Below are 23,187 nucleotides of genomic sequence, written 5' to 3' on the forward strand. Positions count from 1 at the left end.
TTACCCGACTCTCTCTACATTTGCCCTACTCTGTATACATTTACCTCATTCTCTCTACATTTACCCTACTCTCCCTATACATTTACCCCTCACTCCCTATACGTTTACCCCTCACTCCCTATATGCTCACCCCCCGCTCCCTATACGTTCACCTCCCTACTCCCTATACATTAACCCCTTTGCTCCCCCCTCGCCCACTATACACTCACCCCCCCGGTCCCTGTACATTCACCCCCCGCTCCCTATACGTTCACCCCCCCACTCCCTATACATTCACCCCCTCCTCCCCGTACATTCACCCCCCTCGCCATATATGTTCACCCCCTCCCCCTATACGTTCACACCCCCTCCCCATACCTTCACCCCCTCTCCCCGTACCTTCACCCTCCCTCTCCCCGTACCTTCACCCTCCCTCTCCCTATATGTTCACCCCCCATAGGTTCACCGCCTCTCCCTATATGTTCACCCCCATATATTCACCCACCATTTGTTCACCTCCTCCCCCATATGTTTACCCCTTATATGCTCACCCCCCTCTCCCTATATGTGCACCCCCTCTCCCTATATGTGCACCCCCCTCTACGTTCACCATCCCCGTATGTTAACCCCCTGCCCTATATGTTCATCCCCCCTCCCTATATGTTCACACCCCTCTAAGTTCACCCCATTCACCGTACGATCAACCCCCTCCCCCCATATGTTCACCCCCTCCACGCTCACCCCACCTCCCTGTACGTTCACCCCCCTTCCCTATAGTTCACCCCCCCATATGTTCACCCCCCCCATATGGTCACACCTCCCTCCCCATACGTTCAACCCCTCGCCCTATACCATCCCCCCTCCCTATGTTCACCCCCTCCCCATACGTTCCCCCCCTCCCTACACGTTCCCCCCCACACATTCCCCCCCTACACATTCCCCCCCACCCTACACGTTTCCCCCCACCTCCCTACACGTTCGTTCCCTCCCCCACACGTTCATCCCCCACACGTTCATCCCCCCTCTCCCTACACGTTCGTCCCCCCATCCCTACACGTTCGCCCCCTCTCTCCCTATATGTTCACCCCGTTTATGTTCCCCCCTCTCCCTATAGGTTCACCCCCTATAGGTTCCCCCCTCTCCCTATAGGTTCACCCCCTATATGTTCGCTCCCCTCTCCCTATAGGTTCACCCCCTATATGTTCACTCCCCTCTCCCTATAGGTTCACCCCCTATATGTTCGCTCCCCTCTCCCTATAGGTTCACCCCCTATATGTTCGCCCCCCATTCCCCATAGGTTCACCCCCTATATGTTCGCCCCCCATTCCCTATAGGTTCACCCCCTATATGTTCGCCCCCCATTCCCTATAGGTTCACCCCCTATATGTTCACCCCCCATTCCCTATATGTTCGCCCCCTCCCTATATGTCCGCCCCTCTCCCTATATGTTCACCCCCTCTCCCTATATGTTCACCCCCTCTATGTTCGCCCCCCTCTCCCTATATGTTCACCCGCTTTATGTTCCCCCCTCCCTATATGTTCACCCCTATATGTTCCCCCTCTCCATATATGTTCACCCCTATATATTTCCCCCTCTCCCTATATGTTCACCCCTATATATTTCCCCCTCTCCCTATAGGTTCACCCCCTATATGTTCCCCCTCTCCCTGTAGGTTCACCCCCTATATGTTCCCCCCTCTCCCTGTAGGTTCACCCCCTATATGTTCGCCCCCCTCCCTATATGTTCGCCCCTATATGTTCCCCCTCTCTATATGTTCCACCTCCCTATATGTTCACCCCCTATATGTTCCATATGTTCCCCCTCCCTATAGGTTCACCCCCTATATGTTCCCCCTCCCTATATGTTCACCCCCATATGTTCGCCCCCTATATGTTCGCCCCCTCTCCCTATATGTTCGCCCACTTTATATTCCCCCCTCCCTATATGTTCACCCCTATATGATCACCCCCTCTCCCTGTAGGTTCACCCCTATATGTTCCCCCTCTCCCTATATGTTCACCCCCATATATTCCATATGTTCCCCTCCCTATATGTTCACCCCTATATGTTCCCCCCTCTCCCTATATGTTCACCCCTTTCCCTATAGGTTCACCCCCTCTCCCTATAGGTTCACCCCCTCTATGTTCCCCCTCTCCCTATAGGTTCACCCCCTCCCTATATGTTCACCCGCTTTATGTTCCCCCTCTCCCTACATGTTCACCCCTATATGATCACTCCCTCTCCCTATATGTTCACCCCTATATATTTCCCCCTCTCCCTATATGTTCACCCCTATATTTCCCCCCTCTCCCTATAGGTTCACCCCCTATATGTTCCCCCCTCTCCCTGTAGGTTCACCCCCTATATGTTCGCCCCTCTCCCTATATGTTCACCCCCTATATGTTCGCCCCTCTCCCTATATGTTCACCCCTATATGTTCCATATGTTCCCCTCTCCCTATATGTTCACCCCTATATGTTCCCCCTCTCCCTATAGGTTCACCCCTCTCCCTGTATGTTCACCCCCATATGTTCACCCCCTCTCCCTATATGTTCACCCCCTATATGTTCCACATGTTCCCCCATCCCTATAGGTTCACCCCCTCCCTATAGGTTCACCCCTATAGGTTCACCCCCCTCCCTATAGGTTCACCCCCTCCCTATAGGTTCACCCCCCTATATGTTCGCCCCCTCTCCCTATAGGTTCACCTCCTATGTTCCATATGTTTTCCCCTTCCCATATGTTCCCCCTCCCCTGTATGTTCACCCCTATATGTTTCCCCCTCCCCTATATGTTCGTCCCTATATGTTCCCCCCTCCCCCTATATGTTCCCCCTATATGTTTCCCCCTCCCCTATATGTTCCCCCTCCCTATGTTCCCCCCTCCCTATATATTCACACACCCCTCTCCCTATATGTTCACACACCCCTCTCCCTATATGTTCCCCCTCCCTATATGTTCACCCCATATGTTCCCCTCCCCTATATGTTCCCCTCCCCTATATGTTCACCCCATATGTTCCCCCTCCCCTATATGTTCCCCTCCCTATATGTTCCCCCACTCCCTATATGTTCACCCCATATGTTCCCCTCCCCTATATGTTCCCCTCCCTATATGTTCCCCCACTCCCTATATGTTCACCCCATATGTTCCCCCCTCCCTATATGTTCACACACCCCTCTCCCTATATGTTCCCCCTCCCTATATGTTCCCCCTCCCTCTCCCTATATGTTCCCCCACTCCCTATATCTTCCCCCCCCTATATGTTCCCCTCCCCATGTTCACCCTATATGTTCCCCCTCCCTATATGTTCCCCCTCCCCCAATATGTTCCCCTCCCCATATGTTCAACCTATATGTTCCCCCCTCCCCCTCCCTATATGTTCCCCTCCCCATATGTTCACCCTATATGTTCCCCCCTCCCCCTCCCTATATGTTCCCCCTCCCCATATGTTCACCCTATATGTTCCCCCTCCCCCTCCCTATATGTTCCCCCTCCCCTATATGTTCCCCTCCCCATATGTTCACCCTATATGTTCCCCCCTCCCCCATATGTTCCCCCCCTCCCCCTCCCCCTATATGTTCCCCCCTCCCCTATGTTCACCCTATATGTTCCCCCTCCCCCTCCCCATATGTTCACCCTATATGTTCCCCCCTCCCTATATGTTCCCCCTCCCCTATATGTTCCCCCCTCCCCCTCCCTATGTTCCCCTCCCTATATGTTCCCCCTCCCCCTCCCTATATGTTCCCCCTCCCTATATGTTCCCCCCTCCCCCTCCCTATATGTTCCCCCTCCCCCTCCCTATATGTTCCCCTCCCCCTCCCTATATGTTCCCCCTCCCCTCCCTATATGTTCCCCTCTCCCATGTTCACCCTATATGTTCCCCCTCCCCCTCCCTATATGTTCCCCCTCCCTATATGTTCCTCCCCCTCCCTATATGTTCCCCCTCCCCCTCCCTATATGTTCCCCCTCCCCCTATATGTTCCCCCTCCCCATATGTTCACCCTATATGTTCCCCCCTCCCTATATGTTCCCCCTCCCCCTATATGTTCCCCTCCCCATATGTTCACCCTATATGTTCCCCCCTCCCCCTATGTTCCCCCCTCCCCCTATGTTCACCCTATATGTTCCCCCCTCCCCCTATGTTCCCCCCTCCCCTATATGTTCCCCCCTCCCCCTCCCTATATGTTCCCCTCCCTATATGTTCCCCCCCCTCCCCCTCCCTATATGTTCCCCCTCCCCCTCCCTATATGTTCCCCCTCCCCCTCCCTATATGTTCCCCCTCCCTATATGTTCCCCTCCCCCTCCCTATATGTTCCCCCTCCCCTCCCTATATGTTCCCCTCTCCCATGTTCACCCTATATGTTCCCCCTCCCCCCTCCCTATATGTTCCCCCTCCCTATATGTTCCCCCCCTCCCCCTCCCTATATGTTCCCCCTCCCCCTATATGTTCCCCCTCCCCATCCCTATATGTTCCCCCTCCCCCTATATGTTCCCCCTCCCCATATGTTCACCCTATATGTTCCCCCCTCCCTATATGTTCCCCCTCCCCCTATATGTTCCCCTCCCCATATGTTCACCCTATATGTTCCCCCCTCCCCCTATGTTCCCCCCTCCCCCTATGTTCACCCTATATGTTCCCCCCTCCCCCTATGTTCCCCCCTCCCCCTATATGTTCCCCCATATGTTCCCCCTCCCTATCTGTTCCCCCCTTCCCCTCCCTATATGTTCCCCCTCCCCCTCCCCATATGTTCACCCTATATGTTCCCCTCCCCATATGTTCACCCTATATGTTCCCCCCTCCCCCTCCCTATATGTTCCCCCTCCCCTCCCTATATGTTCCCCCTCCCTATATGTTCCACCTCCCCCTATATGTTCCCCCCTCCCATGTTCACCCTATATGTTCCCCCTCCCTATATGTTCCCCCTCCCTATATGTTCCCCCTCCCTATATGTTCCGTTCCCCCTCCCTATATGTTCCCCCTCCCTATATGTTCCACCCTCCCCCTCCCTATATGTTCCCCCTCCCTATATGTTCCCCACTCCCCCTCCCCATATGTTCACCCTATATGTTCCCCCCTCCCTATATGTTCCCCCTCCCCCTATATGTTCCCCTCCCCATATGTTCACCCTATATGTTCCCCCTCCCCTCCCTATATGTTCCCCTCCCTATATGTTCCCCCTCCCTATATGTTCCCCTCCCCTATATGTTCCCCCCTCCCATGTTCACCCTATATGTTCCCCCTCCCTATATGTTCCCCCTCCCTATATGTTCCCCCTCCCCCTCCCTATATGTTCCCCCCTCCCTATCCCTATATGTTCTCCCCTCCCCCTCCCTATATGTTCCCCCCTCCCCCTCCCTATATGTTCCCCCCTCCCCCTCCCTATATGTTCCCCCTCCCCTCCCTATATGTTCCCCCTCCCCCTATATGTTCCCCTCTCCCATGTTCACCCTATATGTTCCCCCTCCCTATATGTTCCCCCTCCACTCCCTATATGTTCCCCCTCCCCCTCCCTATATGTTCCCCCTCCCTATATGTTCCCCCCTCTCCCTATATGTTCCCCCCTCCCCCTCCCTATATGTTCCCCCCTCCCTATCCCTATATGTTCCCCCCTCCCTATCCCTATATGTTCCCCCTCCCTATCCCTATATGTTCCCCCCTCCCTATATGTTCCCCCTCCCCCCTCCCTATATGTTCCCCCCTCCCTATCCCTATATGTTCTCCCTCCCTATATTTTCCTCCCTCTCCCTATATGTTCCCCCCTCTCCCTATATGTTCCCCCCTCCCCATATGTTCCCCCCTCCCTATCCCTATATGTTCCCCCCTCCCTATCCCTATATGTTCCCCCCTCCCTATATGTTCCCCCTCCCCCTCCCTATATGTTCCCCCTCCCCCTCCCTATATGTTCCCCCCCTCCCTATATGTTCCCCCTCCCCTCCCTATATGTTCCCCCTCCCCCTATATGTTCCCCTCTCCCATGTTCACCCTATATGTTCCCCCTCCCTATATGTTCCCCCTCCCCCTCCCTATATGTTCCCCCCTCCCTATATGTTCCCCCCTCTCCCTATATGTTCCCCCCCTCCCCCTCCCTATATGTTCCCCCTCCCTATCCCTATATGTTCCCCCCCCATATGTTCCCCCTCCCCCTCCCTATATGTTCCCCCTCCCCATCCCTATATGTTCCCCCCTCCCCCTCCCTATATGTTCCCCCCTCCCCCTCCCTATATGTTCCCCCCTCCCTATATCTATATGTTCCCCCCTCCCTATATGTTCCCCCTCCCCCTCCCTATATGTTCCCCCCTCCCTATCCCTATATGTTCCCCCCCTATATTTTCCTCCCTCTCCCTATATGTTCCCCTCTCCCTATATTTTCCCCCCTCTCCCTATATTTTCCTCCCTCTCCCTATATTTTCCTCCCTCTCCCTATATTTTCCTCCCTCTCCCTATATTTTCCTCCCTCTCCCTATATGTTCCCCCCTCCCTATCCCTATATGTTCCCCCTCCCCCTCCCTATATGTTCCCCCCTCCCTATCCCTATATGTTCCCCCCTCCCTATATTTTCCTCCCTCTCCCTATATGTTCCCCTCTCCCTATATTTTCCTCCCTCTCCCTATATTTTCCTCCCTCTCCCTATATTTTCCTCCCTCTCCCTATATGTTCCCCCCTCCCCATATGTTCCCCCCTCCCTATCCCTATATGTTCCCCCTCCCCCTCCCTATATGTTCCCCCCTCCCTATCCCTATATGTTCCCCCCTCCCTATATTTTCCTCCCTCTCCCTATATGTTCCCCTCTCCCTATATTTTCCTCCCTCTCCCTATATTTTCCTCCCTCTCCCTATATGTTCCCCCCTCCCTATCCCCATATGTTCCCCCCTCCCCCTCCCTATATGTTCCCCCCTCCCTATCCCTATATGTTCCCCCCTCCCTATATGTTCCCCCTCCCCCTCCCTATATGTTCCCTCCTCCCTCTCCCTATATTTTCCCCCCTCTCCCTATATTTTCCCCCCTCTCCCTATATTTTCCTCCCTCTCCCTATATGTTCCTCCCTCTCCCTATATGTTCCTCCCTCTCCCTATATGTTCCTCCCTCTCCCTATATGTTCCCCCCTCCCTATCCCTATATGTTCCCCCCTCCCTATGTTCCCCCCTCCCCCTCCCTATATGTTCCCCCTCCCTATATCTATATGTTCCCCCCTCCCTATATGTTCCCCCTCCCTATCCCTATATGTTCCCCCCTCCCTATATTTTCCTCCCTCTCCCTATATGTTCCCCTCTCCCTATATTTTCCTCCCTCTCCCTATATTTTCCTCCCTCTCCCTATATGTTCCCCCCTCCCTATCCCTATATGTTCCCCCCTCCCTATCCCTATATGTTCCCCCCTCCCTATCCCTATATGTTCCCCCCTCCCTATATGTTCCCCCTCCCTCTCCCTATATGTTCCCCCTCCCCTCCCTATATGTTCCCCCCTCCCCCTCCCTATATGTTCCCCCCTCCCCCTCCCTATATGTTCCCACCTCCCTATATGTTCCCACCTCCCCCTCCCTATATGTTCCCCTCTCCCTATATGTTCACACACCCCTCTCCCTATATGTTCCCCCCCTCCCTATATGTTCCCCCCTCCCTATCCCTATATGTTCCCCCCCTCCCTATATTTTCCTCCCTCTCCCTATATGTTCCCCTCTCCCTATATTTTCCTCCCTCTCCCTATATGTTCCTCCCTCTCCCTATATGTTCCCCCCTCCCTATCCCTATATGTTCCCCCCTCCCTATCCCTATATGTTCCCCCCTCCCTATATTTTCCTCCCTCTCCCTATATTTTCCTCCCTCTCCCTATATTTTCCTCCCTCTCCCTATATGTTCCCCCCTCCCTATCCCTATATGTTCCCCCCTCCCTATCCCTATATGTTCCCCCCTCCCTATCCCTATATGTTCCCCCCTCCCTATATGTTCCCCCTCCCTCTCCCTATATGTTCCCCCTCCCCTCCCTATATGTTCCCCCCTCCCCCTCCCTATATGTTCCCCCCTCCCCCTCCCTATATGTTCCCACCTCCCTATATGTTCCCACCTCCCCCTCCCTATATGTTCCCCTCTCCCTATATGTTCACACACCCCTCTCCCTATATGTTCCCCCCCACTCCCTATATGTTCCCCCCTCCCTATCCCTATATGTTCCCCCCTCCCTATATTTTCCTCCCTCTCCCTATATGTTCCCCTCTCCCTATATTTTCCTCCCTCTCCCTATATGTTCCTCCCTCTCCCTATATGTTCCTCCCTCTCCCTATATGTTCCCCCCTCCCTCTCCCTATATGTTCCCCCCTCCCTATCCCTATATGTTCCCCCTCCCTATATGTTCCCCCCTCCCTATCCCTATATGTTCCCCCCCCCTCCCTATATGTTCCCCCCTCCCCCTCCCTATATGTTCCCCCCTCCCCCTCCCTATATGTTCCCCCTCCCTATCCCTATATGTTCCCCCCTCCCTATATGTTCCCCCCTCCCTATCCCTATATGTTCCCCCTCCCTATCCCTATATGTTCCCCCCCTCCCTATATTTTCCTCCCTCTCCCTATATGTTCCCCTCTCCCTATATGTTCCTCCCTCTCCCTATATGTTCCTCCCTCTCCCTATATGTTCCTCCCTCTCCCTATATGTTCCCCCCTCCCTATCCCTATATGTTCCCCCCTCCCTATATTTTCCTCCCTCTCCCTATATGTTCCCCTCTCCCTATATTTTCCTCCCTCTCCCTATATTTTCCTCCCTCTCCCTATATGTTCCCCCCTCCCCATATGTTCCCCCCCTCCCTATCCCTATATGTTCCCCCCTCCCTATCCCTATATGTTCCCCCTCCCTCTCCCTATATGTTCCCCCTCCCCTCCCTATATGTTCCCACCTCCCCCTCCCTATATGTTCCCACCTCCCCCTCCCTATATGTTCCCACCTCCCCCTCCCTATATGTTCCCACCTCCCTATATGTTCCCACCTCCCCCTCCCTATATGTTCCCCTCTCCCTATATGTTCACACACCCCTCTCCCTATATGTTCCCCCCCACTCCCTATATGTTCCCCCCTCCCTATCCCTATATGTTCCCCCCCTCCCTATATTTTCCTCCCTCTCCCTATATGTTCCCCTCTCCCTATATTTTCCTCCCTCTCCCTATATGTTCCTCCCTCTCCCTATATGTTCCTCCCTCTCCCTATATGTTCCCCCCTCCCTCTCCCTATATGTTCCCCCCTCCCTCTCCCTATATGTTCCCCCCTCCCTCTCCCTATATGTTCCCCCCTCCCTATATGTTCCCCCTCCCTCTCCCTATATGTTCCCCCTCCCCTCCCTATATGTTCCCCCCTCCCCCTCCCTATATGTTCCCCCCTCCCCCTCCCTATATGTTCCCACCTCCCTATATGTTCCCACCTCCCCCTCCCTATATGTTCCCCCCTCCCTCTCCCTATATGTTCACACACCCCTCTCCCTATATGTTCCCCCCACTCCCTATATGTTCCCCCCTCCCTATCCCTATATGTTCCCCCCTCCCTATATTTTCCTCCCTCTCCCTATATGTTCCCCTCTCCCTATATTTTCCTCCCTCTCCCTATATGTTCCTCCCTCTCCCTATATGTTCCCCCCTCCCTATCCCTATATGTTCCCCCCTCCCTATATTTTCCTCCCTCTCCCTATATTTTCCTCCCTCTCCCTATATTTTCCTCCCTCTCCCTATATGTTCCCCCCTCCCTATATTTTCCTCCCTCTCCCTATATGTTCCCCTCTCCCTATATTTTCCTCCCTCTCCCTATATTTTCCTCCCTCTCCCTATATGTTCCCCCCTCCCCATATGTTCCCCCCTCCCTATCCCTATATGTTCCCCCCTCCCTATCCCTATATGTTCCCCCCTCCCTATCCCTATATGTTCCCCCCTCCCTATATGTTCCCCCTCCCTCTCCCTATATGTTCCCCCTCCCCTCCCTATATGTTCCCACCTCCCCCTCCCTATATGTTCCCACCTCCCCCTCCCTATATGTTCCCACCTCCCTATATGTTCCCACCTCCCCCTCCCTATATGTTCCCCTCTCCCTATATGTTCACACACCCCTCTCCCTATATGTTCCCCCCACTCCCTATATGTTCCCCCCTCCCTATCCCTATATGTTCCCCCCTCCCTATATTTTCCTCCCTCTCCCTATATGTTCCCCTCTCCCTATATTTTCCTCCCTCTCCCTATATGTTCCTCCCTCTCCCTATATGTTCCTCCCTCTCCCTATATGTTCCTCCCTCTCCCTATATGTTCCCCCCTCCCTCTCCCTATATGTTCCCCCCTCCCTCTCCCTATATGTTCCCCCCTCCCTCTCCCTATATGTTCCCCCCTCCCTATATGTTCCCCCTCCCTCTCCCTATATGTTCCCCCTCCCCTCCCTATATGTTCCCCCCTCCCCCTCCCTATATGTTCCCCCCCTCCCCCTCCCTATATGTTCCCACCTCCCTATATGTTCCCACCTCCCCCTCCCTATATGTTCCCCCCTCCCTCTCCCTATATGTTCACACACCCCTCTCCCTATATGTTCCCCCCACTCCCTATATGTTCCCCCCTCCCTATCCCTATATGTTCCCCCCTCCCTATATTTTCCTCCCTCTCCCTATATGTTCCCCTCTCCCTATATTTTCCTCCCTCTCCCTATATGTTCCTCCCTCTCCCTATATGTTCCCCCCCCCTCCCTATCCCTATATGTTCCCCCCTCCCTATCCCTATATGTTCCCCCCTCCCTATATTTTCCTCCCTCTCCCTATATTTTCCTCCCTCTCCCTATATTTTCCTCCCTCTCCCTATATGTTCCCCCCTCCCTATCCCTATATGTTCCCCCCTCCCTATCCCTATATGTTCCCCCCTCCCTATCCCTATATGTTCCCCCCTCCCTATCCCTATATGTTCCCCCCTCCCTATATGTTCCCCCTCCCTCTCCCTATATGTTCCCCCTCCCCTCCCTATATGTTCCCCCCTCCCCCTCCCTATATGTTCCCCCCTCCCCCTCCCTATATGTTCCCACCTCCCTATATGTTCCCACCTCCCCCTCCCTATATGTTCCCCTCTCCCTATATGTTCACACACCCCTCTCCCTATATGTTCCCCCCACTCCCTATATGTTCCCCCCTCCCTATCCCTATATGTTCCCCCCTCCCTATATTTTCCTCCCTCTCCCTATATGTTCCCCTCTCCCTATATTTTCCTCCCTCTCCCTATATGTTCCTCCCTCTCCCTATATGTTCCTCCCTCTCCCTATATGTTCCCCCCTCCCTCTCCCTATATGTTCCCCCCTCCCTATCCCTATATGTTCCCCCTCCCTATATGTTCCCCCCTCCCTATCCCTATATGTTCCCCCCTCCCTATATGTTCCCCCCTCCCCCTCCCTATATGTTCCCCCCTCCCCCTCCCTATATGTTCCCCCCTCCCTATCCCTATATGTTCCCCCCTCCCTATATGTTCCCCCCTCCCTATCCCTATATGTTCCCCCCTCCCTATCCCTATATGTTCCCCCCTCCCTATCCCTATATGTTCCCCCCTCCCTATATTTTCCTCCCTCTCCCTATATGTTCCTCCCTCTCCCTATATGTTCCTCCCTCTCCCTATATGTTCCTCCCTCTCCCTATATGTTCCCCCCTCCCTATCCCTATATGTTCCCCCCTCCCTATATTTTCCTCCCTCTCCCTATATGTTCCCCTCTCCCTATATTTTCCTCCCTCTCCCTATATTTTCCTCCCTCTCCCTATATGTTCCCCCCTCCCCATATGTTCCCCCCTCCCTATCCCTATATGTTCCCCCCTCCCTATCCCTATATGTTCCCCCCTCCCTATATGTTCCCCCTCCCTCTCCCTATATGTTCCCCCTCCCCTCCCTATATGTTCCCACCTCCCCCTCCCTATATGTTCCCACCTCCCCCTCCCTATATGTTCCCACCTCCCTATATGTTCCCACCTCCCCCTCCCTATATGTTCCCCTCTCCCTATATGTTCACACACCCCTCTCCCTATATGTTCCCCCCACTCCCTATATGTTCCCCCCTCCCTATCCCTATATGTTCCCCCCTCCCTATATTTTCCTCCCTCTCCCTATATGTTCCCCTCTCCCTATATTTTCCTCCCTCTCCCTATATGTTCCTCCCTCTCCCTATATGTTCCTCCCTCTCCCTATATGTTCCCCCCTCCCTCTCCCTATATGTTCCCCCCTCCCTCTCCCTATATGTTCCCCCCTCCCTCTCCCTATATGTTCCCCCCTCCCTCTCCCTATATGTTCCCCCCTCCCTCTCCCTATATGTTCCCCCCTCCCTCTCCCTATATGTTCCCCCCTCCCTCTCCCTATATGTTCCCCCCCTCCCTATATGTTCCCCCCTCCCCCTCCCTATATGTTCCCCCCTCCCTATCCCTATATGTTCCCCCCTCCCTATCCCTATATGTTCCCCCCTCCCTATATGTTCCCCCCTCCCTATCCCTATATGTTCCCCCCCTCCCTATCCCTATATGTTCCCCCCTCCCTATCCCTATATGTTCCCCCCTCCCTATCCCTATATGTTCCCCCCTCCCTATCCCTATATGTTCCCCCCTCCCTATATTTTCCTCCCTCTCCCTATATGTTCCCCTCTCCCTATATTTTCCTCCCTCTCCCTATATTTTCCTCCCTCTCCCTATATTTTCCTCCCTCTCCCTATATTTTCCTCCCTCTCCCTATATTTTCCTCCCTCTCCCTATATTTTCCTCCCTCTCCCTATATGTTCCCCCTCTCCCTATATGTTCCCCCCTCCCTATCCCTATATGTTCACCCCTCCCCCTCCCTATATGTTCCCACCTCCCTATATGTTCCCACCTCCCCCTCCCTATATGTTCCCCCCTCCCTATATGTTCCCCCCCCCTCTCCCTATATGTTCACACACCCCTCTCCCTATATGTTCCCCCCACTCCCTATATGTTCCCCCTCCCTATCCCTATATGTTCCCCCCTCCCTATATTTTCCTCCCTCTCCCTATATGTTCCCCTCTCCCTATATTTTCCTCCCTCTCCCTATATTTTCCTCCCTCTCCCTATATTTTCCTCCCTCTCCCTATATGTTCCCCCCTCCCTATCCCTATATGTTCCCCCCTCCCTATCCCTATATGTTCCCCCCTCCCTATATTTTCCTCCCTCTCCCTATATGTTCCCCTCTCCCTATATTTTCCTCCCTCCCTATCTCTATATGTTCACCCCTCCCCCTCCCTATATGTTCCCACCTCCCTATATGTTCCCACCTCCCCCTCCCTATATGTTCCCCCCTCCCTATATGTTCCCCCCTCCCTCTCCCTATATGTTCACACACCCCTCTCCCTATATGTTCCCCCCCTCCCTATATGTTCCCCCTCCCTATCCCTATATGTTCCCCCCTCCCTATATTTTCCTCCCTCTCCCTATATGTTCCCCTCTCCCTATATTTTCCTCCCTCTCCCTATATTTTCCTCCCTCTCCCTATATTTTCCTCCCTGTCCCTATATGTTCCCCCCTCCCCATATGTTCCCCCCTCCCTATCCCTATATGTTCCCCCCTCCCCCTCCCTATATGTTCCCCCCTCCCCCTCCCTATATGTTCCCCCCTCCCTATATCTATATGTTCCCCCCTCCCTATATGTTCCCCCTCCCCCTCCCTATATGTTCCCCCCTCCCTATCCCTATATGTTCCCCCCTCACTATATTTTCCTCCCTCTCCCTATATGTTCCCCTCTCCCTATATTTTCCTCCCTCTCCCTATATTTTCCCCCTCTCCCTATATTTTCCCCCCTCTCCCTCCCTATATGTTCCCCCCCTCCCCCTCCCTATATGTTCCCCCCTCCCCCTCCCTATATGTTCCCCCCTCCCCCTCCCTATATGTTCACACACCCCTCTCCCTATATGTTCCCCCCACTCCCTCTATGTTCCCCCCTCTCCCTCTATGTTCCCCCCTCTCCCTATATGTTCCCCCCTCTCCCTATATGTTCCCCCCTCCCTATATGTTCCCCCCTCCCCCTCCCTATATGTTCCCCCTCCCTCTCCCTATATGTTCACACACCCCTCTCCCTATATGTTCCCCCCACTCCCTATATGTTCCCCCCCCCTCCCTCCCTATCCCTATCCCTATATGTTCCCCCCTCCCTATATTTTCCTCCCTCTCCCTATATGTTCCCCTCTCCCTATATTTTCCTCCCTCTCCCTATATGTTCCCCCCTCCCCATATGTTCCCCCCTCCCCATATGTTCCCCCCTCCCCCTCCCTATATGTTCCCCCCTCCCCCTCCCTATATGTTCCCCCTCCCTATATCTATATGTTCCCCCCTCCCTATATGTTCCCCCTCCCCCTCCCTATATGTTCCCCCCTCCCTATCCCTATATGTTCCCCCTCCCTATATTTTCCTCCCTCTCCCTATATGTTCCCCTCTCCCTATATTTTCCCCGCTCTCCCTATATTTTCCCCCCCTCCCTATATTTTCCTCCCTCTCCCTATATGTTCCTCCCTCTCCCTATATGTTCCCCCCTCCCTCTCCCTATATGTTCCCCCCTCCCTCTCCCTATATGTTCCCCCCTCCCTCTCCCTATATGTTCCCCCCTCCCTATATGTTCCCCCTCCCTCTCCCTATATGTTCCCCCTCCCCTCCCTATATGTTCCCCCCTCCCCCTCCCTATATGTTCCCCCCTCCCCCTCCCTATATGTTCCCACCTCCCTATATGTTCCCACCTCCCCCTCCCTATATGTTCCCCCCTCCCTCTCCCTATATGTTCACACACCCCTCTCCCTATATGTTCCCCCCACTCCCTATATGTTCCCCCCTCCCTATCCCTATATGTTCCCCCCTCCCTATATTTTCCTCCCTCTCCCTATATGTTCCCCTCTCCCTATATTTTCCTCCCTCTCCCTATATGTTCCTCCCTCTCCCTATATGTTCCCCCCTCCCTATCCCTATATGTTCCCCCCTCCCTATCCCTATATGTTCCCCCCTCCCTATATTTTCCTCCCTCTCCCTATATTTTCCTCCCTCTCCCTATATTTTCCTCCCTCTCCCTATATGTTCCCCCCTCCCTATATTTTCCTCCCTCTCCCTATATGTTCCCCTCTCCCTATATTTTCCTCCCTCTCCCTATATTTTCCTCCCTCTCCCTATATGTTCCCCCCTCCCCATATGTTCCCCCCTCCCTATCCCTATATGTTCCCCCTCCCTATCCCTATATGTTCCCCCCTCCCTATCCCTATATGTTCCCCCCTCCCTATATGTTCCCCCTCCCTCTCCCTATATGTTCCCCCTCCCCTCCCTATATGTTCCCACCTCCCCCTCCCTATATGTTCCCACCTCCCCCTCCCTATATGTTCCCACCTCCCTATATGTTCCCACCTCCCCCTCCCTATATGTTCCCCTCTCCCTATATGTTCACACACCCCTCTCCCTATATGTTCCCCCCACTCCCTATATGTTCCCCCCTCCCTATCCCTATATGTTCCCCCCTCCCTATATTTTCCTCCCTCTCCCTATATGTTCCCCTCTCCCTATATTTTCCTCCCTCTCCCTATATGTTCCTCCCTCTCCCTATATGTTCCTCCCTCTCCCTATATGTTCCCCCCTCCCTCTCCCTATATGTTCCCCCCTCCCTCTCCCTATATGTTCCCCCCTCCCTCTCCCTATATGTTCCCCCCTCCCTATATGTTCCCCCTCCCTCTCCCTATATGTTCCCCCTCCCCTCCCTATATGTTCCCCCCTCCCCCTCCCTATATGTTCCCCCCTCCCCCTCCCTATATGTTCCCACCTCCCTATATGTTCCCACCTCCCCCTCCCTATATGTTCCCCCCTCCCTCTCCCTATATGTTCACACACCCCTCTCCCTATATGTTCCCCCCACTCCCTATATGTTCCCCCCTCCCTATCCCTATATGTTCCCCCCTCCCTATATTTTCCTCCCTCTCCCTATATGTTCCCCTCTCCCTATATTTTCCTCCCTCTCCCTATATGTTCCTCCCTCTCCCTATATGTTCCCCCCTCCCTATCCCTATATGTTCCCCCCTCCCTATCCCTATATGTTCCCCCCTCCCTATATTTTCCTCCCTCTCCCTATATTTTCCTCCCTCTCCCTATATTTTCCTCCCTCTCCCTATATGTTCCCCCCTCCCTATCCCTATATGTTCCCCCCTCCCTATCCCTATATGTTCCCCCCTCCCTATCCCTATATGTTCCCCCCTCCCTATCCCTATATGTTCCCCCCTCCCTATATGTTCCCCCTCCCTCTCCCTATATGTTCCCCCTCCCCTCCCTATATGTTCCCCCCTCCCCCCTCCCTATATGTTCCCCCCTCCCCCTCCCTATATGTTCCCACCTCCCTATATGTTCCCACCTCCCCCTCCCTATATGTTCCCCTCTCCCTATATGTTCACACACCCCTCTCCCTATATGTTCCCCCCACTCCCTATATGTTCCCCCCTCCCTATCCCTATATGTTCCCCCCTCCCTATATTTTCCTCCCTCTCCCTATATGTTCCCCTCTCCCTATATTTTCCTCCCTCTCCCTATATGTTCCTCCCTCTCCCTATATGTTCCTCCCTCTCCCTATATGTTCCCCCCTCCCTCTCCCTATATGTTCCCCCCTCCCTATCCCTATATGTTCCCCCTCCCTATATGTTCCCCCCCCCTCCCTATCCCTATATGTTCCCCCCTCCCTATATGTTCCCCCCTCCCCCTCCCTATATGTTCCCCCCTCCCCCCTCCCTATATGTTCCCCCCTCCCTATCCCTATATGTTCCCCCCTCCCTATATGTTCCCCCCTCCCTATCCCTATATGTTCCCCCCTCCCTATCCCTATATGTTCCCCCCTCCCTATCCCTATATGTTCCCCCCTCCCTATATTTTCCTCCCTCTCCCTATATGTTCCTCCCTCTCCCTATATGTTCCTCCCTCTCCCTATATGTTCCTCCCTCTCCCTATATGTTCCCCCCTCCCTATCCCTATATGTTCCCCCCTCCCTATATTTTCCTCCCTCTCCCTATATGTTCCCCTCTCCCTATATTTTCCTCCCTCTCCCTATATTTTCCTCCCTCTCCCTATATGTTCCCCCCTCCCCATATGTTCCCCCCTCCCTATCCCTATATGTTCCCCCCTCCCTATCCCTATATGTTCCCCCCTCCCTATATGTTCCCCCTCCCTCTCCCTATATGTTCCCCCTCCCCTCCCTATATGTTCCCACCTCCCCCTCCCTATATGTTCCCACCTCCCCCTCCCTATATGTTCCCACCTCCCTATATGTTCCCACCTCCCCCTCCCTATATGTTCCCCTCTCCCTATATGTTCACACACCCCTCTCCCTATATGTTCCCCCCACTCCCTATATGTTCCCCCCTCCCTATCCCTATATGTTCCCCCCTCCCTATATTTTCCTCCCTCTCCCTATATGTTCCCCTCTCCCTATATGTTCCTCCCTCTCCCTATATGTTCCTCCCTCTCCCTATATGTTCCCCCCTCCCTCTCCCTATATGTTCCCCCCTCCCTCTCCCTATATGTTCCCCCCTCCCTCTCCCTATATGTTCCCCCCTCCCTCTCCCTATATGTTCCCCCCTCCCTCTCCCTATATGTTCCCCCCTCCCTCTCCCTATATGTTCCCCCCTCCCTATATGTTCCCCCCTCCCCCTCCCTATATGTTCCCCCCTCCCTATCCCTATATGTTCCCCCCTCCCTATCCCTATATGTTCCCCCCTCCCTATATGTTCCCCCCTCCCTATCCCTATATGTTCCCCCCTCCCTATCCCTATATGTTCCCCCCTCCCTATCCCTATATGTTCCCCCCTCCCTATCCCTATATGTTCCCCCCTCCCTATATTTTCCTCCCTCTCCCTATATGTTCCCCTCTCCCTATATTTTCCTCCCTCTCCCTATATTTTCCTCCCTCTCCCTATATTTTCCTCCCTCTCCCTATATTTTCCTCCCTCTCCCTATATGTTCCCCCCTCCCCATATGTTCCCCCCTCCCTATCCCTATATGTTCACCCCTCCCCCTCCCTATATGTTCCCACCTCCCTATATGTTCCCACCTCCCCCTCCCTATATGTTCCCCCCTCCCTATATGTTCCCCCCTCCCTCTCCCTATATGTTCACACACCCCTCTCCCTATATGTTCCCCCCACTCCCTATATGTTCCCCCTCCCTATCCCTATATGTTCCCCCCTCCCTATATTTTCCTCCCTCTCCCTATATGTTCCCCTCTCCCTATATTTTCCTCCCTCTCCCTATATTTTCCTCCCTCTCCCTATATTTTCCTCCCTCTCCCTATATTTTCCTCCCTCTCCCTATATGTTCCCCCCCCCTATCCCTATATGTTCCCCCCTCCCTATCCCTATATGTTCCCCCCTCCCTATATTTTCCTCCCTCTCCCTATATGTTCCCCTCTCCCTATATTTTCCTCCCTCCCTATCTCTATATGTTCACCCCTCCCCCTCCCTATATGTTCCCACCTCCCTATATGTTCCCACCTCCCCCTCCCTATATGTTCCCCCCTCCCTATATGTTCCCCCCTCCCTCTCCCTATATGTTCACACACCCCTCTCCCTATATGTTCCCCCCACTCCCTATATGTTCCCCCTCCCTATCCCTATATGTTCCCCCCTCCCTATATTTTCCTCCCTCTCCCTATATGTTCCCCTCTCCCTATATTTTCCTCCCTCTCCCTATATGTTCCCCTCTCCCTATATTTTCCTCCCTCTCCCTATATTTTCCTCCCTCTCCCTATATTTTCCTCCCTGTCCCTATATGTTCCCCCCTCCCTATCCCTATATGTTCCCCCCTCCCCCTCCCTATATGTTCCCCCCTCCCCCTCCCTATATGTTCCCCCCCTCCCTATATCTATATGTTCCCCCCTCCCTATATGTTCCCCCTCCCCCTCCCTATATGTTCCCCCCTCCCTATCCCTATATGTTCCCCCCTCACTATATTTTCCTCCCTCTCCCTATATGTTCCCCTCTCCCTATATTTTCCTCCCTCTCCCTATATTTTCCCCCTCTCCCTATATTTTCCCCCCTCTCCCTCCCTATATGTTCCCCCCTCCCCCTCCCTATATGTTCCCCCCCTCCCCCTCCCTATATGTTCCCCCCTCCCCCTCCCTATATGTTCACACACCCCTCTCCCTATATGTTCCCCCCACTCCCTCTATGTTCCCCCCTCTCCCTCTATGTTCCCCCCTCTCCCTATATGTTCCCCCCTCTCCCTATATGTTCCCCCCTCCCTATATGTTCCCCCCTCCCCCTCCCTATATGTTCCCCCTCCCTCTCCCTATATGTTCACACACCCCTCTCCCTATATGTTCCCCCCACTCCCTATATGTTCCCCCCTCCCTATCCCTATCCCTATATGTTCCCCCCTCCCTATATTTTCCTCCCTCTCCCTATATGTTCCCCTCTCCCTATATTTTCCTCCCTCTCCCTATATGTTCCCCCCTCCCCATATGTTCCCCCCTCCCCATATGTTCCCCCCTCCCCCTCCCTATATGTTCCCCCCTCCCCCTCCCTATATGTTCCCCCTCCCTATATCTATATGTTCCCCCCTCCCTATATGTTCCCCCTCCCCCTCCCTATATGTTCCCCCCTCCCTATCCCTATATGTTCCCCCCTCCCTATATTTTCCTCCCTCTCCCTATATGTTCCCCTCTCCCTATATTTTCCCCGCTCTCCCTATATTTTCCCCCCCTCCCTATATTTTCCTCCCTCTCCCTATATTTTCCTCCCTCTCCCTATATTTTCCTCCCTCTCCCTATATGTTCCCCCCTCCCTATATGTTCCCCCCCTCCCTATCCCTATATGTTCCCCCCTCCCTATCCCTATATGTTCCCCCCTCCCTATCCCTATATGTTCCCCCCTCCCTATCCCTATATGTTCCCCCCTCCCTATCCCTATATGTTCCCCTCCCTATCCCTATATGTTCCCCCCTCCCTATATCTATATGTTCCCCCCTCCCTATATCTATATGTTCCCCCTCCCTATATGTTCCCCCTCCCCCTCCCTATCCCTATATGTTCCCCCCTCCCTATATTTTCCTCCCTCTCCCTATATGTTCCCCTCTCCCTATATTTTCCCCCCTCTCCCTATATGTTCCCCCCTCCCTATCCCTATATGTTCCCCCCTCCCCCTCCCTATATGTTCCCCCCTCCCCCTCCCTATATGTTCCCCCTCCCTATATCTATATGTTCCCCCCTCCCTATATGTTCCCCCTCCCCCTCCCTATATGTTCCCCCCTCCCTATCCCTATATGTTCCCCCCTCCCTATCCCTATATGTTCCCCCCTCCCTATATTTTCCTCCCTATCCCTATATGTTCCCCCCTCCCTATATTTTCCTCCCTCTCCCTATATGTTCCCCTCTCCCTATATTTTCCCCCCTCTCCCTATATGTTCCCCCCTCCCTATCCCTATATGTTCCCCCCTCCCTATCCCTATATGTTCCCCCCTGCCTATCCCTATATGTTCCCCCCTGCCTATCCCTATATGTTCCCCCCTCCCTATATGTTCCCCCCTCCCTATCCCTATATGTTCCCCCCTCCCTATATCTATATGTTCCCCCTCCCTATATCTATATGTTCCCCCTCCCTATATCTATATGTTCCCCCTCCCTATATGTTCCCCCTCCCCCTCCCTATCCCTATATTTTCCTCCCCCTCCCTATATTTTCCTCCCCCTCCCTATATTTTCCCCCTCCCCCTCCCTATATTTTTCCCCCTCTCCCTATCCCTATATGTTCCCCCCTCTCCCTATCCCTATATGTTCCCCCCTCTCCCTATCCCTATATGTTCCCCCCTCTCCCTATCCCTATATGTTCCCCCCTCCCTATATGTTCCCCCCTCCCTATATGTTCCCCCCTCCCTATATGTTCCCCCCCTCCCTCTCCCTATATGTTCCCCCCTCCCCCTCCCTATATGATCCCCCTCCCCCCTCCCTATATGTTCCCCCCTCCCCCTCCCTATATGTTCCCCCCTCCCTCTCCCTATATGTTCCCCCCTCCCTATCCCTATATGTTCCCCTCCCTATATGTTCCCCCCTCCCCCTCCCTATATGTTCCCCCCTCCCCCTCCCTATATGTTCCCCCCTCCCCCTCCCTATATGTTCCCCCCCTCCCTATCCCTATATGTTCCCCCCTATATGTTCCCCCCTCCCCATCCCTATATGTTCCCCCCTCCCTATATGTTCCCCCCTCCCCCTCCCTATATGTTCCCCCCTCCCCCTCCCTATATGTTCCCCCCTCCCTATCCCTATATGTTCCCCCCCTCTCCCTATATGTTCCCCTCTCCCTCTCCCTATATGTTCCCCCCTCTCCCTATCCCTATATGTTCCCCCCTCTCCCTATCCCTATATGTTCCCCCCTCCCTATATGTTCCCCCCTCCCTATATGTTCCCCCCTCCCTATATGTTCCCCCCTCCCCCTCCCTATATGTTCCCCCCTCCCCCTCCCTATATGATCCCCCTCCCCCTCCCTATATGTTCCCCCCTCCCCCTCCCTATATGTTCCCCCCTCCCTCTCCCTATATGTTCCCCCCTCCCTATCCCTATATGTTCCCCCCTCCCTATATGTTCCCCCCTCCCCCTCCCTATATGTTCCCCCCTCCCCCTCCCTATATGTTCCCCCCTCCCCCTCCCTATATGTTCCCCCCTCCCTATCCCTATATGTTCCCCCCTATATGTTCCCCCCTCCCCATCCCTATATGTTCCCCCCTCCCTATATGTTCCCCCCTCCCCCTCCCTATATGTTCCCCCCTCCCTATCCCTATATGTTCCCCCCTCCCCATCCCTATATGTTCCCCCCCTCCCCCTCCCTATATGTTCCCCCCCTCCCCCTCCCTATATGTTCCCCCCTCCCCATCCCTATATGTTCCCCCCTCCCTATATGTTCCCCCCCCCCTCTCTCCCTATATGTTCCCCCCCTCTCCCTATATGTTCCCCTCTCCCTCTCCCTATATGTTCCCCCCCTCTCCCTATATGTTCCCCTCTCCCTCTCCCTATATGTTCCCCCCCCTCTCCCTATATGTTCCCCCCCTCTCCCTATATGTTCCCCCCCTCTCCCTATATGTTCCCCCCTCTCTCCCTATATGTTCCCCCCTCCCCCCCCTCCCCTCCCTATATGTTCCCCCCTCCCTATCCCTATATGTTCCCCCCTATATGTTCCCCCCTCCCCATCCCTATATGTTCCCCCCCTCTCCCTATATGTTCCCCCCCTCTCCCTATATGTTCCCCTCTCCCTCTCCCTATATGTTCCCCCCCTCTCCCTATATGTTCCCCCCCTCTCCCTATATGTTCCCCCCCTCTCCCTATATGTTCCCCCCTCTCCCTATATGTTCCCCCCCTCTCCCTATATGTTCCCCCCTCTCTCCCTATATGTTCCCCCCTCTCTCCCTATATGTTCCCCCCACTCCCTCTCCCTATATGTTCCCCCCACTCCCTCTCCCTATATGTTCCCCCCACTCCCTCTCCCTATATGTTCCCCCCACTCCCTCTCCCTATATGTTCCCCCCACTCCCTCTCCCTATATGTTCCCCCCACTCCCTATATGTTCCCCCCACTCCCTATATGTTCCCCCTATGTTCACACCCCCCTCCCTATATGTTCCCCCTCCCTATATGTTCACCCCTATATGTTCATACACCCCTCTCCCTATATGTTCCCCTCCCTATATGTTCACCCCCTATATGTTCACCCCCTATATGTTCACCCCTCCCTATATGTTCACCCCCTATATGTTCCCCCTCCCTATATGTTCACCCCTATATGTTCATACACCCCTCTCCCTATATGTTCACCCCCTATATGTTCCCCCTCCCTATATGTTCACCCCCTATATGTTCCCCCTCCCTATATGTTCACCCCCTCCCTATATGCTTACCCTCCTCCTGCGGCTGTTGGTCGGGGTTCAGTTCGATCACTTCCACAATCTCCTCGCCCTCGTGTAATTCCAGCTGGGGGTTCAACTCCCCCTCTTCCATCCTCCCTCGAGCCCCTTGTTACCGCTGACCTAGTTAAACTAACTAACTTAACCCCGGTCACATTGAGCAGGCCGCTTCACGCACGCGCCCTCTCGAGGCCCGCCCCACCACCCCACGAACAGCCGGAAGCTCGGCGAGTGACTGACGGCGACTCCAGCCAATCCAGAATCGGCCTCCGGTGTCAGCCGCGTAACAGTGAGGACGGAACCGTGGGGCATCGACCTCAGGCCGCGGTGCTCC

The 23,187-nt window shown here is 54.2% G+C and overlaps 1 protein-coding gene across 1 annotated transcript in view; it reads right to left on the minus strand.

Moving 5' to 3' along the window:
* aamp (angio-associated, migratory cell protein) overlaps nucleotides 1-23,066 on the minus strand; it is a 56,010-nt gene extending 32,944 nt beyond the window's left edge. The window contains exon 1 of the mRNA XM_060828206.1: nucleotides 22,848-23,066. Within this exon, the coding sequence (XP_060684189.1) occupies nucleotides 22,848-22,947 (100 nt within the window). The 5' untranslated portion in view covers nucleotides 22,948-23,066. The remainder of the gene's footprint in view (nucleotides 1-22,847) is intronic.
* Between the last annotated feature and the right edge of the window lie 121 nt (nucleotides 23,067-23,187).

The sequence above is a fragment of the Hemiscyllium ocellatum genome, chromosome 7, assembly GCF_020745735.1.
Source record: "Hemiscyllium ocellatum isolate sHemOce1 chromosome 7, sHemOce1.pat.X.cur, whole genome shotgun sequence".
Lineage (NCBI taxonomy): Eukaryota > Metazoa > Chordata > Chondrichthyes > Orectolobiformes > Hemiscylliidae > Hemiscyllium > Hemiscyllium ocellatum.